This window comes from Neocloeon triangulifer, unplaced genomic scaffold (genome assembly GCF_031216515.1).
Source record: "Neocloeon triangulifer isolate White Clay Creek 2 clone unplaced genomic scaffold, ASM3121651v1 ptg000003l, whole genome shotgun sequence".
NCBI classification, from domain to species: Eukaryota; Metazoa; Arthropoda; class Insecta; order Ephemeroptera; family Baetidae; genus Neocloeon; species Neocloeon triangulifer.
Genome location: NW_026775546.1, coordinates 7,038,522 through 7,055,361, shown reverse-complemented (window position 1 = coordinate 7,055,361; position 16,840 = coordinate 7,038,522). Strand labels below are relative to the sequence as shown.

General features: G+C 38.1%; 3 protein-coding genes across 10 annotated transcripts in view; 2 read left to right on the top strand and 1 right to left on the bottom strand.

Annotated features, from left to right (window-relative positions):
• The first annotated feature begins 147 nt into the window (after positions 1 to 147).
• Positions 148 to 1,419, top strand: LOC132192896 (RNA-binding protein 48). Its single transcript, XM_059613110.1, has 5 exons — positions 148 to 414; positions 473 to 666; positions 722 to 871; positions 947 to 1,058; positions 1,109 to 1,419. The coding sequence occupies exons 1-5, from the start codon at positions 328 to 330 to the stop codon at positions 1,301 to 1,303; spliced, it is 738 nt and encodes a 245-aa protein (XP_059469093.1). The 5' UTR covers positions 148 to 327; the 3' UTR covers positions 1,304 to 1,419.
• Positions 1,300 to 4,240, bottom strand: LOC132192895 (Golgi integral membrane protein 4-like). Of its 2 annotated transcripts, XM_059613107.1 has the most exons (9): positions 3,860 to 4,240; positions 3,611 to 3,803; positions 3,374 to 3,552; positions 3,137 to 3,274; positions 2,912 to 3,037; positions 2,700 to 2,852; positions 1,953 to 2,442; positions 1,806 to 1,903; positions 1,300 to 1,755 (listed from the first exon to the last, which is right to left on the bottom strand). In XM_059613107.1, the coding sequence occupies exons 2-9, from the start codon at positions 3,789 to 3,791 to the stop codon at positions 1,717 to 1,719; spliced, it is 1,404 nt and encodes a 467-aa protein (XP_059469090.1). In that variant the 5' UTR covers positions 3,792 to 3,803; positions 3,860 to 4,240; the 3' UTR covers positions 1,300 to 1,716. The 2 variants fall into 2 exon arrangements, with proteins under 2 accessions (XP_059469090.1, XP_059469091.1); XM_059613108.1 differs by lacking the exon at positions 3,137 to 3,274 and having other exon boundaries at positions 3,860 to 4,238.
• A 206-nt stretch (positions 4,241 to 4,446) lies between these two features.
• Positions 4,447 to 16,840, top strand: part of LOC132192889 (titin-like) — a 24,128-nt gene continuing 11,734 nt past the window's right edge. For all 7 annotated transcript variants that reach the window (XM_059613094.1, XM_059613093.1, XM_059613095.1 and 4 more), the window contains exons 1-4: positions 4,447 to 4,596; positions 5,266 to 5,366; positions 14,872 to 14,942; positions 15,077 to 15,221. In XM_059613094.1, the coding sequence (XP_059469077.1) occupies positions 14,940 to 14,942; positions 15,077 to 15,221 (148 nt within the window). In that variant the 5' untranslated portion in view covers positions 4,447 to 4,596; positions 5,266 to 5,366; positions 14,872 to 14,939. The remainder of the gene's footprint in view (positions 4,597 to 5,265; positions 5,367 to 14,871; positions 14,943 to 15,076; positions 15,222 to 16,840) is intronic.

Here is a 16,840-nt window from a genome sequence, read left to right as displayed (position 1 = left end):
ATTAAAAATAAATAATATAAAATCATAAGTATTTTCATTATTTTCCGCACCCTTTAATTTTTTTCTTATTTTCAAAGTCCTCATTTTTTCGAACAACTTGTTGGCTAGCATGTAAATGTTTTGGAATCATCAATATAATGGCCGCGGGAAATGCGAAAAGTAGGGTTGATAATTCGTGATTCGTCATTGTTTCATTATTTTCCCTGGAAAACTGGAAGCGAGAGTTGAAATTTCTGCTGTGCATGTTTTTTAAGCTTCATTAATTTTTGAGAAAAAAAATCATTGTTCCTTGTACATACGTAAACCACTAACAGGATTTTTTTCAAAATGGAACAACTCCCTCATCACATCCAACAAGAATTATGCACAACAAGACCGGCTTACAGACAAGGCCGTAAATTGACTGCGGTCAAAGTATGATTTCAATGTAAAGGAATTGGCAGTTATTTGAAAAAAATTGTTTAATTCATAGGTATATACCGTGGCCAGCGAATCTCGGCACTTACTTTTCCACGGAGTGCCTGACATTAATGTGCGACCAGAACTGAAGTCGACTTTGTCAAAATTAGGAAAATTGGAAAAATTAGTCCCATTGCCTGACTACCCAGACAAAGAAGCATTCACAGCTGTGTATCATGCTGTATTTTTGGAAATCACAAGTGCTAGGTAAAATTATGTCCTAATTGAGAATTAATTTTAATAATTTTAATTTTTTTTTTAGACTTGCCAAAAGGAGACTTGATGCTACTTCTTTTTATGGAGGAGTGCTGCATGTCTGCTATGCTCCTGAATTAGAAAGCATTGACGAATTGAGTTTAAAACTACAAGAAAGAAAGGCTGATGTAATTAAAAGACTGAAAATTAATTCTAGGTATTAATTAAAATCATTATATTTTACTTGGTTGAACCTGAAATTTAATACTAAAATGAAATCACATATTTACAGAGCACCTGTGAGCAATAACTTTGGAGAAAGTAGCTCTCAACTGGTTCAAGCAGAAAGAAAATTTATAAAAAGGCCTGAAAGACCAGCACAAGATGTAAAACAAACCAAAAAGGTATTTGAATTAAGACTGAAGATAACTTTTATTAAATTTAATTTTTCAAGGTGTATGGTCCGCAATTGCCTGAAAAAAGTGAAAAAACACACAAGCCAAAGAAAACTTCATCCAATATTTTCATTCCTAATCAAATTAGGCTGGCAGCAAAGAGGAATGCCTCTTTAAGTGGCCCTTCCTCTAAACCAGATGTTCCGACGAAAAAGAAGGGTATTGTTTTTTGTAAAAATAATAAACTACCTTAATTTTTATAAAAATTGTATTTCAATCATAAACTGATAGGAACATTATTAATAAAACCCTAAATAATGTCCAAAACGTTTTCGTTGGGGGAAAAATCATAATAACAGTTGTTAGTAGGATAAAATAATGTACCAATAAATTGACCATTAAAAATATAATATTCGTTAGATTTTCCTCACTGAAGCGAGGTTCATTCCCTCACAATAAATGCTTCGAGTAACAAAACTCAATACACATTATCACTTTTACAAGCATTCCAAACTGTTAAGTTCTGTGTTGCTAAACGAAGTGTGCGTTTTGTATTAACTAACAGTAAGTTTTCACACTATTGGTGTGTATTGGTGGCTTTGTGCTGTTCTCACAGTTCAAGTCATGACTATTTTACTACATTACGTTTGTCCAGCTGGTGATCATTTTATTTAGGGTTGACCATCACACCATCATGCTTACCTCCCTAAAAATTTAATTTACTAAAGGAAGGGAAATTAAATGTTTACTCCTTACCAAAGGGAACTTTCGGTGGGCCTTTTGTTTTCCGTTGTGATTTTTGTTATTCACTACATCATTGCCATAATCGATTTGATCTACGTCATCATCTCCTTCTAAAAATTATTTAAAAATAAAATTTCAAAATTATGAAGCTTAACCAACCATCTTCGTCAGGATCTTCAAGTTGCAGATCTTCGTGTCTCTCTCCATCCGGCAGATGGTGGTTTCCGCCATTCCAATGGCCGGCACCTCTGTCAGCACCGTCCTCCTTGTAGTTCTGGAACATGCCTGCCTCTCTATGCTCGTCCTCCTCCTCAATTTCGTTACCCCTGTTCCACTGCATCTTCTGCTCAGGCGGGGCGGCCCCGACGGCCCTCTTCTGATCCTCCTCCTCCTGCTCTGGCTGTCGGAGAAAACTGTTTTGGAATGGAAGATTTGGCTGGGCGATTTGGTTATTGTGCTGCAGGAAGTTGTCGTGGCTATTGTAGTCATCGTGTTGGACTTTGGGGACAGCACCGGGAGGCACCACACCGGCTGGAAGCTGATCTAAGGCACCAACAAGAGGCTTTGGGGCGTCCGGTCCTGGTGCTGGGACAGGCACAACATTGCTCTTTGCTGTGCTCTTGCCTGCGGTGGGGGACGAACTTTGGGCCTGATAAAATAATAAACATAAAATAAAGTCAAATCTCCAGGATATTTAAATTAAAAAAAAAATCAACTATAAAATCAGTTGAAATGCAGACAAAAATTTAATTTCATTTTAAATAAAAAATAAAAAAATTACCGGAAACAAAGTTTTCTCTAAATATTATTTAGTTTTTTAACACATCTTTTCATTTGTTTTCATTTAAATTATTTTAGCCATTTTATATAAAATGCCAATTTTACTTATTTATAAAAACCACATACCTTTGATCCGTCAGGTTGCTGCAAAACGTTTTGCAGGGGGTCTTTGCCATTTGCGTCCATAGGAGACGCCGAGCTGCTTGCTGCGGAGGGTGATTGGAAATTTGGAACGGCAACACCTGCTGAAGACTTGGCTGGACAGGACGCTAATTCCTTCTATAAAGTGAATAAACAAAATGGAAATTCAAATTTTTAATCAAATTAAGAAAAGAAACCTTGCACTGATTGATTTCATTTTCAAGGCGTTGGTTCTCATCTTGAAGATTGGAAACCTCGTTTCCATCTTCCTTGATCACTTTCGAAAGCTTCTCTTTTTCAATTTTCAGTTGCGCTATTTGACTCTGCAAGGATCATTACAAGTTAAATTTTAAAAATATCTGTCTGCGTTAGGAAAAAACCATAACCAAAAAAAGGAAAAAGGAAGCCAGTTAGACCACAACCTTGTAAATTTTGATCTCGGCGTCAGTTTGTTCTTTCAACTTGCGCAGGTGGCTTTCGGCCATCCTCTGCTCTTCCAGGGCCTTGATGGCCCCGTTCCGCACCCCGCTGCACTCTTCCGCCAAATCTTCGTGCTGCCCCTACAAAGTTCATGCACCGCAACCAGGTTAAGCATAAATTTTAAGAAGCCGAAACTCATGCAAGGTTAACAGATACAAAATAATTGAACGGTAAATTGCCTGGAGCAGTTTGTAGTGCTGCTGGAGAGAGGCTAATTTGTTTGTTGTGTCCAAAACCTCTCTTGTTCGTTTAGTCTTCTCCGTCTCCAGTTGGGAGCTCAGATCATCGTGAGTTTTTTTGTGGTCAGCCTTTTCTTGCTGGACCGACTTTTCCAGCCGAGTCTTGTACTCAAAAATAACTAAAAAAAAATAAAAATTAGTTCAAAATTTTATAGATGTAACTTTATGAATTAATACCTTGTAACTGGGCGGCTAGAGATTCTTGCTGCTGTTGGCACTTTTCGGACGTCTTTCGCATGTCGTCCATCCGCGACTGCGTTTCGTGAATGATGACCACTGTGATACCGACGATCATCACCACGCCAATGTAGAGAAAAACTCTACCTTTCGAGCCACGTCCTATTCTGGGGGTATTCATTTTGGCCCAGTTCTGTAGAAAAATCAAATTAAATTTTCGGTTCAAATTCGTGGATTAATTTTACCAACCTGAGATTATCCGCTGAAGAAAAAAGTTGCTTCGCTGGCATTAATTCGTTAATACTCGAATAGTTTTTGTTTTTATTACATCTCCTTATCGCTTTGCAAAGAGATGAGCACAAAAAACAAACTTGGTGTGAAAAGTCGTGCCACACATCATTCGGCTCTCGACAGGCTGCGTTCGGGTGATGCTGCTTCGGTTGTCAATCGGTGCCGAATTGCGTTGAGGTCGTGCCAGCGGCTGAATCGGCAACTTGGCACGCTCTACGTCGCCCGAGGCTCCGGATTTCGGCTCATGTCCCTTCACTTCTTGCCGCCGTGACGACTTACAAGAAGCATAAGCAGACCGAGAAGTTGTTTTGCTGCAAAATTTGCGGTACCATCGAGTGATGGCGCTGCAGGCCATTCTTTAGAAACGGAGAAACCGGTTAACCGTGGAGTAAAAAAACTGGATTTTTCAAATACCGATTGCATTTTTCCAAGAAACCGGTTTGATTTTCCAATTAAAATAAAATTAACTGCCAATTAAACTGTTTAAAAACCGGATTTTAAATCGGTATTTTTATCAAACCGGTGACTTTTACCTATTGCCCAATGCGAAAACGGTCCAAGCAAGAAAGAGAAAAACACGCAAGAAGTGAGTTCGGAGTTGCTCGCCTCAGCCGAGGTTCTGCATTTCGACTGATAATCCGCGAGTTCGGTTCGTCAGCCAACTGGTGCGGTCTCCACTGACGGATTCGCGATTGGTAAGCATCTGTGAACGCTTTTCGGCTCAATTTGCACGTGGATAAAGCCGATGCCTTCGGCAAGCGGTTGAAAAATATGCACTCGCCATGGCTGCGGTGCAGTTTAGCACGGGAACGGGAAAACGAACTGTACGGCTGGGCTTTCAAGTCTCGTCGATGTAGGCATGTAGAGCAGACACTCGCTCGCGGCCTAACTGGAAAATCGTGCTATTAAATCTCTTACAAAGCAAGGGCACTTTAAACATTATTTGTTGCAAAAACTACGTGCGAAAGTTTCATTTTATTAATTAATTTAAATTCTCAGTCTTGAGATTATTTACAAAGAGGAAATAAGCTAATCTCCCCTAAATTTTGACTTTTAAAGCAAAAACGTTGCAGAAGTTGTAGGGGTTGCTTGAACTGCAAAACACAATAAATTTTAGCATAACTTTTTTCCATCTGAGTTCACCGATCAGTAATAATAAAACCACTTGATAAGATTAGAATGAATCCTTTATGAAAATTGTTTTTAAAACAGAATGAGCCAGGAATGCCAGGATGTTTTAATTTTAATCAAGATCTTTTAGGGATTAACTGTTAAATTTTGATAAACAAATACAACTCTGAAACTTATTTTAACCAATTCTCATTTCATTTCAATAAAAGAGCTTTGTTTGCATTTTGTTGCAGGTTTTGCTGAATATCGTTCGAGTGAAACTGTGATTTCTGCGAGTTGTGTGCCACGCCTGGATTATCCAGCAAAGAGATTCTCTGCTATTCACCATGTGAATGTGAGTAATTTTCACAAAAATTCAAACTAGGAATTCCTGCAGCAACAGGATTGTTTCGCCAGGGAACAAAAAATTCGACCCCATCCAGAGCGAGAGGGGTTGAAAATTATAACTCATAATTATCTCTTTGATTCTTTTAAATTTTTCTTATCGATATTAGTCATAAATCCTTGGAGCTTAATTAAATTTAAGAGTTTGTAAAATCCAAGGAAATTTCATTATCAATTCAAGATATAAGGGTTGCGGAATGGGGTTGATTTGCGTCGAATTTTATTTCCCCGCGTTTTCCGGTTTGCGAACAGGTCTTTTTAAATGAGTCGGGGCACAAGAGCGCTAGGCGAGTTGTTATGATTTCAATACGTGCATTATCTGATGAATGGAAATGGCGGCTCTGCTGTCTCTCTTCCTCCACGCGGGGCACATTTTACGCGGAGAGAAAGAGAGAGACGAGCGAGCGGAGAGAGAGTTGCTGGAAGCAAACAGGCGGAGAAAAAGCAGCAGCAGCGAGCAAAAAGGCTCTCGGGCAGAAAGATAGGCAGATGCGAGACTACACTTTTTGGACGTACGTTGCGCAGCCTTAATTTGCTTATGCGAAGTGGAGGATTTTGTTTAGGCTGAACCGATCAAAAGTTTCCTCCCTTAAAGAAAAACAAACGAAATAAATCTCCGCTGATTTTAATGGATTGGGCGGCTAAGCAGATGCGAACTTCAGCGGAATTTTATTATAAAAAAGCGAAAATTTGAAGTATTTTGTACCTAATTCTTAACATATTGTTCTCATGATATCTCTGCTATTCAAGTGTGAAGGTTTTGCAAAATTCTAAACTTTGTTCATAAGGAAGGATGAATCTAAATTGTGCGTGGAAGACTAAAATTTTAATAAACTTTAAGCATTAATGAAAAAAGTTCGGAGAATTTTAAACTAAGAATTTGGATATAAAACCAAATTTGAAGAACCTGCAAAGTCAATAATAATTTTAAACCAAGCCATCAAATCATTTTATCTTCTTATGAATCACCTCAGAAATTATGCTCCTTGCAATTAATATTAAAGAACTATGCTTCTCGTGCAAACTGAATTAATTTCAAATCTATTAATGCTTGTTTAAAGATATCACATTTGATTATATTTATTCCGAAATCTGATTTTGATCAATTAGATTCCAACAGAAAAATGTTTTGTGATAGAATTTCACGATTAAGCTAGGGTTGATTTGTGATGATCTGAATTTAAAGACGGCTTTTCTTTTCCTCCAGCAGATATTGTTTTTTTTTTTTTTTTTTTTTATCAATCTACAGATCACAAAACCCATCAAGGAAAAGCCGGCTTGAATTCAAATTGGGAAAAAATGTTTTAACCCATTTTAAAAAAGAAAATTTTTTGTCTTCCTTATTATGAAATTCTCAAATTCTTAAATAAAATAAAAGGAAAATATTCCCGTTTGAAACTCGGAGCTGGAAAAAAATTACAAAATTGAAAATAAAAATTTCAAGTCAAACAATCCGTCACAGACAATTTGCGAATTCAGTTGCATTTTGTTTTCCCTCTTGTATAATGTGCGTAACTTTCCCGACTTGTGTGAAACGTCGATTTCAATTTCAAATCAGCGACGTGCATTTTATTTGAAGGTCGCTCGCAGCTTGCAGCAAACAATACTAACCTACGTCGACGTGTGCGAAGGCGAAGCTCGAGGTGACGGGTTCGTGATCGAGTGACATTCTCAACTCGGGGTTCTCTCATTTTTCACCGTTTTGAGAAAGGCAGGAGAAAGTTTTCTCTTAAAAGAGTAAAAATATTAAAATTTGTTGCGTAAATTTTCAAAGTCAAACAAGAAGAATTAAAGCAGAAAAAATGTTCTTCATCCAATTTTTTTGTTCTTCCTTGTAAAAATAATTGTTTTCATGAAAATTTTGATTTTTCTTAAAAAAAAACTTCTGCTTTTGATACTGATTTGCAAAATAATTTCGTTAAATTCATAATTTGTATAATACTCAATTTGCACAAAATATTCAGGGAGTTTCTAGAACTTTCTACTTTTGTAAGTTCAATTAAACCTGATTTAAATGTTCTCTTCAAGGTGGAATCAATCAGTTTTAATTTTCCACATTATTTTTTAATTTTAATTTCTAACTTCCCAAAATTGCCTCCATCAACAAAACCCAAACTTGTCAATTAGGAGAAATGCTGCTAGTTGTTTACGTAACTATTAATTTTCAGGACATACACGGTGAACATCTTAATCTCTCTCCAAAGTTAATTAGTCACGAAACTCCTGTCAAACGCCGCAGATCAAAGTCAGTCGCTTTTCTCCCAAATTTCCACCCTTTCGCGTCGAACCCTCTCCTTTGGCTCGATCAAAGCGAATTTCGTCGCAATTAATTAACAGATCGCGACGAGGAGTGAGTTACACACTTGTGCGACTCTCGGCGTTGGCCTTGCCCGTGTTTCAACACTCGCGCCGCGAGAGAGGAGACACGACGACCGAGCAGCAGCCAGTTTTAAAAGAGAGAATATCAAAAACAAGATGGTGGTGGTGGTGGAGGCTCGAGGCGTTCGCCGCGATGATAAAACAGTAGTGCCGCGACCGAACGAACCGTAATCAATGGCCACGTCGCCGTGATAACAGAAAACCCAAGCGGAGGAAACTCGATCCTCGCTCTAAAGAGTTTTAATCGACGTGGAGCAAATTTCAGCAGAAAAACTAAATAAGGGTTGCCCGAAACTGGGCACTTTTCTCATTTATTTTAATGTGATTCTCTTATCATAAAAGAAATCAATCCTTTCCTCAATCACTGCTGCCTATCTGCAGTTACAGCTGAAAAATAATAAAATTTTCTTCTGATCATGTTTGGAAACTTTGTTAAAATGTGCATAATTTTTTTTAATAATTCGCACCGTTTCTTAAAAGTGCGATTTTATTCTTTCTCCACTTGATTCCTGCTTAAAAATATGTATGAAATTTTAACTTCCAAAAGATATGAAATATTGCGTGGAGCACACAGTTTGAAACTAAAAAGCTCCTCTAATTCTTACCTTATTTTATGTAAAATTTCTTTTTTTCTTACCTTAATATCGTTCGAAGCTATAGTTTCAAAACTGAAGCTTCATTCCTAATCTGAATATTAAAATTAAATTAAAAAAATTATTTTTTTGCATTTATTATACATCCAAATCAACTCGCTTTAACAAAAAGCAGTAATGGCAAAAGCAACCAGAATCTGTGGAAATATCATAAAAGTATGTACAATTATCTTGTTGTAATTGTTTTTTTTTCAGTCTACGCATTATACAGGATTGTCAGATCTGCATATTAATCAAAAATTTGAAAAATTGCATGATTTAAAATTTTGTGCAGCTGAAGTTTAATAACTTTTTTACAAGAAATAAAGAAAAAAGAAGTGACAGACTTCCTACTATCAAATTAATTCTTCTGATTTTTTGAATATATTTTTTCTTTTTATTTTAACTTAAAATGGCAGTTTGCACCACGACCGTCGCGGAAAAGCAAATTACACACGCGTTTCCGGTCGGCGCAGCGGCGTCAAAAGCGGTTCCGCCGCCAGAAATGTCATCACTTCCGGCCGAGGCGCAAACCGGCGCCGAATCCTGGAGAAAATCGGGAATTCGACCAGCCTGGCGCTTATGCACCGCCGTCGGATGCCTTTGTAGCACACATTTGCCTAAGCGGCAGGCGCTTGTTCCGCACCTACCTGCCCACGTCGGCCTAGCATGGCCTCTCCTCTGCGTTTAGCAAACCAGCCAGCCAAGCAGCAGCCCCTCCCGAAGCGTGCCAGCGATGCTTTTATCTCGCGGAAAGAAACTTGCCTGCGTCGCTCGTTCCACGCAAGAAACCATGAAACATATTTGTTATCATATTCAGCAATTTTTTAATGGAAAAAAATGGCCTGTGAGAGCAAAATCTAAAGGATGGAAGTTTTGTTCAATTGAACAGATATTGTTGATTTGCATTCAAAACTAGCTGAGATTGTTGAAATTTTAACACTTTCAGTTTGTTCTCATGAAAAGTTAAATCTCCTAATTTGGAACTGAAGTATGCAAAAAGTTTTACATCTCCAGTAACCGTTGAAATCTCTGTTTGCTTTAATTTGCCTTATAAATCAGTGTCAGTCACACACTTCAAATTCCTGCTATTTATAATTTGATTGGACTTATTTTAGAATTGCTGAACTTTTGTAACAATTTTTTAAATAACTGCCTCAAACTCAGTGTTTGCACATCGACCGCATCGTCATTTTTTCTTTTTTGAAATTATCATGGCTGCATTTTGGGAATTATCTCAATAAAATTTTTCTTTCTCCAAGTTTTTATTTGCAAACAGTCGGAGTTTGGCTGCTAAGGCGAAAAGGGAGCGCAGCGTCGACTGCGGCGCTTATGAAAGTATCGAGCAGCTCTAACGGTATCGCATGAAAAACTGCTCGCTTACTCGCCGCTGGTAAAACACGCCTGCGACGACGGACGGCTCTTGTGCGCAAAAATAATACACGCAATAATTTACTCCTTACTCGGGTGACAACTCAGCACATTAAGCGCGAAATTCGCATCGCCAGGGAGAATTTTAATAAATGTCTGCCAACGCTTCACTTTCGTTCGAACATGTTGAAACTCATCAAACAATTCCTCTCAAAACTAACTTTGATCAATTCTAATTATTGGATTCATTGCATTTCAAGTTTTTTTTAGGCAAATGAGAGTAAAGTAGCATATTGAAGGAAATTAGTTTATTAATCTTCTCTCTCATGTATCAATGGTTTCAGATTCCGTATTAATAGAGTCTAGAATATTTTAATTCAGGATTCGACAATTTTTTTACTCAATTCCATCGTGTTTTTGTAAAAAGAAAAATTGTAAAAATTTCCTCCGAACAAACAACTTTGCAAACTATAAACACACTCCATCAATATTTTCCAGATTTAACTCCTGTTTTAAACATCCTCATTAAATTTGAATCTAATTTGCAATTTGATTATGTTTCCGTCGTGGACAGTTTGGTGAATTTACACTGGCTGCAAATACAACATCCCTTCAAACGGTTGGCTTGTTTTACGTTCCACTTCGCAAAGTGTTTTGGCAAGCGCAATTAAATTTCCTCATTGGACCTTGACATTGATGCTTCACAAATTATCGGAAGCATCATATCTTTTGGTCGCGAATTCGCTCTTGCGTGAAATTGCTCGAGTTAAAATAAAAACCAATATTTCCAAAGAATACCGATGAAAAATTACTGATTTTCTTCCAAAGAGCAAAAATTTTGAGCAAGTTTAACACCTCTAAAATGCAGTTTACAGCAGCAAGAAAAGTAAATTTGTGCAAAATATCACATTTTGAATACTTATCTATGATTTAAAAAAAAAAAATGTTTATTGAAAAGGTAATATCCGTTCCAATGAATATTTGCACGAGTCTATCAAAGAGATATTGATTTCCGCCTATTTGAAACCCATTTAGTAAATTAGCTCCTTTCGTAAAGTTTATTTTTATTGTATGACAGATATAAAACATTCGTATTGTTTTGCAAACATTCCTTTCCTATTGTTATATGAATTGCAACCTATTCCTTTTTCATGCTGCATGATTCGTTTTCATAGAAAAACCTCTCACTGTCGCATTCCAAAGCTTTTTCGAAATTTTTGTGCAAATTGCGCGAGCGGCGGTGGTGCAGCACCCTGTTGCATTCGTCGGTCGCTCAGGCGGCTGCATTGGGATAGTTTTGCTGCTGCTCTCGCGAAGCAAAATTCTCTCCCCAAGCCGGCCGGCTCTTTTTCTCTCTCTCTCGCGTGCAGAGAGCGGTGGTTCTGCTCGGGGAAGGTCTATCTCTCTCCCTCTCCTCCGCGTCTCCCCCCGGCCCAGTGTCGAATGGAATCGCCCGACCGACTCTGAATTTATATTATGCTGTTTGTTGCTCATCACCGCTCTCATTGTATCGTACAGCAGTGCAAGCCCTGGCCGCATGGACAGTGCGTAAAATTTACTATATTTTTCATCGCCTTTTGACTTTTGTATTGGGAGTAGAGACTTGCTTGGGACAGGAGGACGTTTTCTCCGGTGTGACGTGGGCCTGTCACGTGCGTGTCTCTTTCTTTTCTCGCTGCGGCCACTGGCAGCCAGGAGTTGTTTATAAATTCGAACCGAGTCGCTTAGAGATAATTACGCGAGATGGCTGATTTCTCGGTGGCACCAGCCTAAGCTGGATCAAGTTTCAGAAAACTCGGAAATTTTATTTAGATGATTTTATAAAATGCTCCATTTTCTCCCAATCGTATCTAAACCCGTGAATATTTTGCAAATTATTAGGTAAAAAATCAAGGAAAAGATATGATAAGATTTTCTGCTCTTTTCTTTTTACGCCGAGGAGAAAAGCTCCAATTTCCTCTGCTCTAGTATCTCATTTTATATCTAAAGAATTTACTGAAAACTCGGAACTAGAGATGTTCAGGTGAGTTAGGCCGTTAATGATTTGCGCTTGATGTTTCTCCCGTTTGTATTACATGTAATCATAATAATTTTGAGAGAGAAAAAACTGAGCAAGAACCGACTGACGAAACTCGCTGTGCTGCAAGTAAAAAATTTAAAACGTGTAAATGGAATCCTGTTGGTATGTGGCTAGAAACAGTATTGATTTGAAATTTAACATCAAAATAGCAGAATTCAAATTTAATTCCGCTCCGTTTTGTCGCGCCAGGCGTTACGATCCATTTATGACTCAAAGCCATTTCACTGCAGGACATTCGAAGCCACCGAGTAATCGCGCTAAATGATAATTAACTAATCGTGATTCATTTTAATCGCCGCCAACTGTCATTAGAGAGCATCGACTGACTACTTGCATTAGACACCATTTCAAAACTGGGAGCTGAAAATCGACTCCGTTTATATTTACCATCCAAGCGTTAATAAATATTCTCCTCTCTTTGATAATTTACATAAAAAGCTTTGTATATTTTTAAATCAGGATATGAAATGTATGGATCAAATTTTAAAGTTTTTTATTCTCGTTCCTCCGAGATAAAGTTAAAAGCAAAAAAAAAATCCAATTTATTTCCCTTCGCTTTCCTATTCCGATAGTTTATCAGTGGAGCGAAATTGCTTTTTGATTTTACACGACAGTAGAATTTTCTCCGTAGTTCCTTGTAATAAAAGTCGAGCTAGGGAAGATGGTTTGCTCGGGTCGGGTGTTGCGAGCGGGGTGCGAGAGGGAGAAGAAGGATTACGCACATAAAAAATAGAAAATAAAAGGTACCTGGCTAATGGCATAAGCGGAGGAGATGCATCTCTTTCTCCAAACACAATAGCTGCCGTGTCCTTGTTTAGAAAAGGGCGAGGGTCGTTTTTTTCACACTGCGGGGATCTGACGAAATCGGTTAGGAACTCAAGTGATGCGCAAAACTGCATTGTGAAATAGAAGAAAATTTGTTTTAAATTATCAAAATCAGCTGAAGTGATTTTATTTTGAAATGAATTATGTATTATTATTTATCATATTGTATTATTTTGATTTCCTATTTAATTTTAATTACAAATCATGTCCATCATAATAAGAGAAGTTTGATTTTGAGCTTGTGCAAAATTTAAATCCCCAAAATTTTCCCAAGGATTTAAAGTTTTCCGCACTCGAATGCCAGCCGCCCATTTCGAGTGCGTGCGAGTTTGCCGAGCCAGAATGTCGCTGCGTCTCCTTGGTGGTGTGTGTGTTTGTGCCGTGCAGGCAGAAATAGTCAATGCCAAGCGATGATAAGCAGCCAGTTTTATCTCCAGCGCGAGCCAATTCATCCGCCGCTCGGCCCATCCGAAATTACATTTCCCAGGCCGATTGCGAAATCGTCGCTTCTGACAAGACGATTTGTGGCGAATTGATTGGGATTCCGCAAGGTGGGCTCGGCTGAAAAGAGTTTTATTGAAAAAATAATAATAATAATAATAAAAACAAGTTCAGCGCCGGCAGAACAGGAAGGGGGCGTTTTACGCGTGTGTCCTACAACTAGAGGGAGCGAGAGCAAAATATTGAAGCAAACAAAATTCGAAATTTGGTAACAAAAGACGATAATTTTGTTGTTTTTAAATCAAATATTTGACTTCAATTCAAATCTATAAACAAAATACTTGTATTATGATGGTGGAAATAGACATTTCTTTTTAAATCTTTATTGTTGTTTATTTTTTCCCAATATTTTCAATCATATTCTTTACATTCAATTATTGAAAAACAATTTGTTCTGAAAGAAATCAAGGAAAAATGTTGGATGTTTTCACTGTTTCTATTTCGTGAATTTGTAGATTATCCTTCAAAAGCCTTAATTTTAATCACAATATTTATGGAAGTCTTTCAATTTTTTTTTTAATTTATAACTTTTCAAACAAAAAATTAAGTTATTTTTCATTCCTTTAAAGCTCCATACTTTGGAGGTAAATTTTGATGTTTTACCTAAACCGTGAGTTGAAAATTATAGCAGTCGACTAATTTCAACCATCCACCTCCTTCCGTTGCGGTTGCCCTTCAAACAATCGGCACCCAACTGCGCGTTATTTGCATTGCCACGTGCAGAACTTTAACGAGCCCCAAAATCGGGACAGTGCAGGTGCATCTGTCTGTCTCTCTCTTGGTTTTGCGTCGTCGTTCTCTCGTCGCAAAGAAAGAAAGAAAGAAAGAGCGCTCGCTGCTGGGTTATCACAGCGGTGTGAAAGAAACGAAAAGAAGGTCAAAGTACTCTCTACTTAGGCAACAACAGCACGGCCGCCATTTGAGCACCACGCGCCTCGCCGCCGACCGACCGACGGAGAAATATAAAGGCCGATGAGCAGCGCAAGCTTTATTAACCGTCGCTCTGCAAAATTTGCGCTGCACATTATGATCCACCTCGCAGATTCGGCCAATAATTTGGAGCAAAATTAGTAGTTGTTTAACACTTAATAAGGAGAAAATTTTAGAGTTTAAAATAGAGAAACAAAAACAAAATTTTCCTTCCAATGAAAACAAATTAGTTGTGATAAAAGAAAAACATAATTTTTCGGAGGTGTTGTTTTCATATCTATTAAATTTTGATCAACTAGCTAATTAGAATTTCCTTATAGAATGAATTTTCAAAATGAATAAGGAAGTAATTAACAATTAATGAAGGGAAAAAAGAGTTGGAAAAGTTTGGTAAAAAATCATAGTTTTGTTCCTATGCGTTTAATTCTTGTTATTCTTTAAATAAAAACAATAAATATAGCCTCGATCTTTGATCTACGACTGCAAAGTAGTTCAGCGTAAAAATTTATGCAAAGAAAAATTTTAAAAAGCAATTTATCCGTTTGAAACCTATAAAAAGAATCACAAATATTTTTGGGTCATTAAAATGGCCAGAAATAGAGGGAAAGTTCCATGTTTTTGGGTATTAAAAAAATCAGCGCACAAATATCGAAAAATTGCGTTGAAACATAAATGATAAGAACTTCAGTAAAAATGAAAGAACCTTTGATTTTAATTATTGTGAATTTTTGTTTCAGTTCCTCCGCAGTATGGGATTTCAACTGTGGAAAAAGAGGAAGAGCAGATTTCAAAGTCTTGAGGGCAGATGGTGAGTTTTTGCTTTCAAATTTCATTTTCCATCCCTTTGTTCCGCAGTGCAAATAAATCTACTCCCCGTGGACCTCCTTTGCACGCGCCCACAGATCTAAAACTGAATCCGGTCGTCAATTAATATTTTCGCAGATGCCAACGGAGGCGATGAGACTGGACGCAGAGGAGGAGGCAGCCCGCGGGGCGGTGGAGCACCTCCTGAAAACCCTGGAAAAGGAGCCGGCCGCCCCGGAGAAGCAGCTCGAAATCAAACAGGAGCCAGACAAAATGGAAGGAGGTGAGCAAAGCCTAGACCAACAATAATAAGCAAGTTTGCATGCGGAGGAGGCAGAAAAGAACGGAAGAAATTTCTAAGGGTTTAAATCGCCAATCAATACCCCTCTCTGATTGCGACGAGAACAGCTCTGCTGACTTTGCGCAAAAACGCTTGAGGGTGAATTTTGCGTTGACAATAATGCTCTCCATTTAATTCTTGTTATTTTAGAAATTATCTCTGCTATTATATTAAGATTTAAATAATAATGGAGTAATTCATTCTTTATGGAATTGGAAAATTTTTACTCCGAAGAATTTGATTTGGCAAACCTAAATATAATATTATAAGAAAAGTTCATGTTTGCAAAAAATAAAAAAATAAATCACAATAAAAATCAGTTACAAATTTGATGAACTTAAAAAATATTGAGCATTAGGTAATTAGCAAATAGTAATTGAGATAAGATGGTTTGTTGCACAAGGATTAAAAAATAATCAAATTTTTTTTAAAACGATGGAGCTTTTAACTGACAAAATTTCCGAGCCATTTTGTGTATGTCTCCGCAAATATTTTTTATCTCCATCAGTTTGTATAATAAATTATTACTTAATATAATAAATCGTAGTGCAAAGATCAATTTATAAATTTTGATACCTTTTCAAAATATAAAATTGAAAATTTTTGAATTCATGAAACAAGCTCCAAACATTTTAGGCTAGTCAGGGAGTTTGAATTGCGCTCTTGTCTCTAAAACTGATGACAAAGCCCCTTGATTAGTGGACGGTGCTTCCTATGCTTTATTTTTCATCAGCGATTTGCGCGATTTCGGGCTCGGCGGCGCCTCCCTCTGCTAGCAAAGGTGCTCTTGTTTGTTGGAAATGAGCGGCCGTGCATTCATATAATGCAGGAGCGTTGAGCAAAGCGGGCGAGCGAGCGAGCAGAGCGCGGAGAGAAGAGAGCTGGCGACGACTATATTATAGGAGAGAGAGAGAGAGGGAGTGGAAACACATGATATGGAGAGAGAAAATGTAGGGGAACGCCAGCCGACACAGGCGGCACTCACTCAGCCAACTGTGTGTTATTTTTTTATCGCAGCCCGTGGACGCACAATATCCGTCGGCATATTTGCAAAAAAATTTGCCCAAATTCACATTCTGGCCACTCTTGCAGCCAACCTATTACTTTTCATCCGTTTTCCTTTTTTCTCAATTTTTTTGCAATTTTTTGCAATTTTCCTCTTATTTTGGAAAATTCGAGTTCGGAGACGTTCCAGACAGGGTGAATTTGCCGAATTGGTAGTATTTGAGGTTTTGGTGCTGCAATTGGACGGAACCGTGGCCGCGCGAGCTCCTATGGATTTTCGAGGGTAGGCTATCCGCAGAACAGACGTGCTCCTCTGGTTGCATAACGCCGATAAACTGGTTCGATCTGGGCCATTTGTTGAACCTCTGCCGCACCTGTCGGCCTCTTTTCGCTCCATTGCTCCTCCAGCCGACGAAATTCGGCCGTCGGCAAACGCCGCCGACCGAATTCTGCCAGCGCCGGGCGCTCGAGCGAAAATCAGGAGGGGGAAGTCGGGCGTCCTTGAAAGCGCGAGGCTCTCTTGCCGTGGAAAATCTGCGCTTGGAAAATTCGTTCCG

Coding starts and splice junctions, on each gene's coding strand:
- LOC132192896 (XM_059613110.1), top strand. CDS start 328: ATGGAACAACTCCCTCATCACATCCAACAAGAATTATGCACAACAAGA. Junction 667..721: donor TTGGAAATCACAAGTGCTAG/GTAAAATTATGT, acceptor TTTTTTTTTTAG/ACTTGCCAAAAGGAGACTTG. Junction 872..946: donor AGACTGAAAATTAATTCTAG/GTATTAATTAAA, acceptor ACATATTTACAG/AGCACCTGTGAGCAATAACT.
- LOC132192895 (XM_059613107.1), bottom strand. CDS start 3,791: ATGAATACCCCCAGAATAGGACGTGGCTCGAAAGGTAGAGTTTTTCTC. Junction 3,275..3,373: donor AGCACTACAAACTGCTCCAG/GCAATTTACCGT, acceptor TGAACTTTGTAG/GGGCAGCACGAAGATTTGGC. Junction 1,756..1,805: donor CCCACCGAAAGTTCCCTTTG/GTAAGGAGTAAA, acceptor TTAAATTTTTAG/GGAGGTAAGCATGATGGTGT.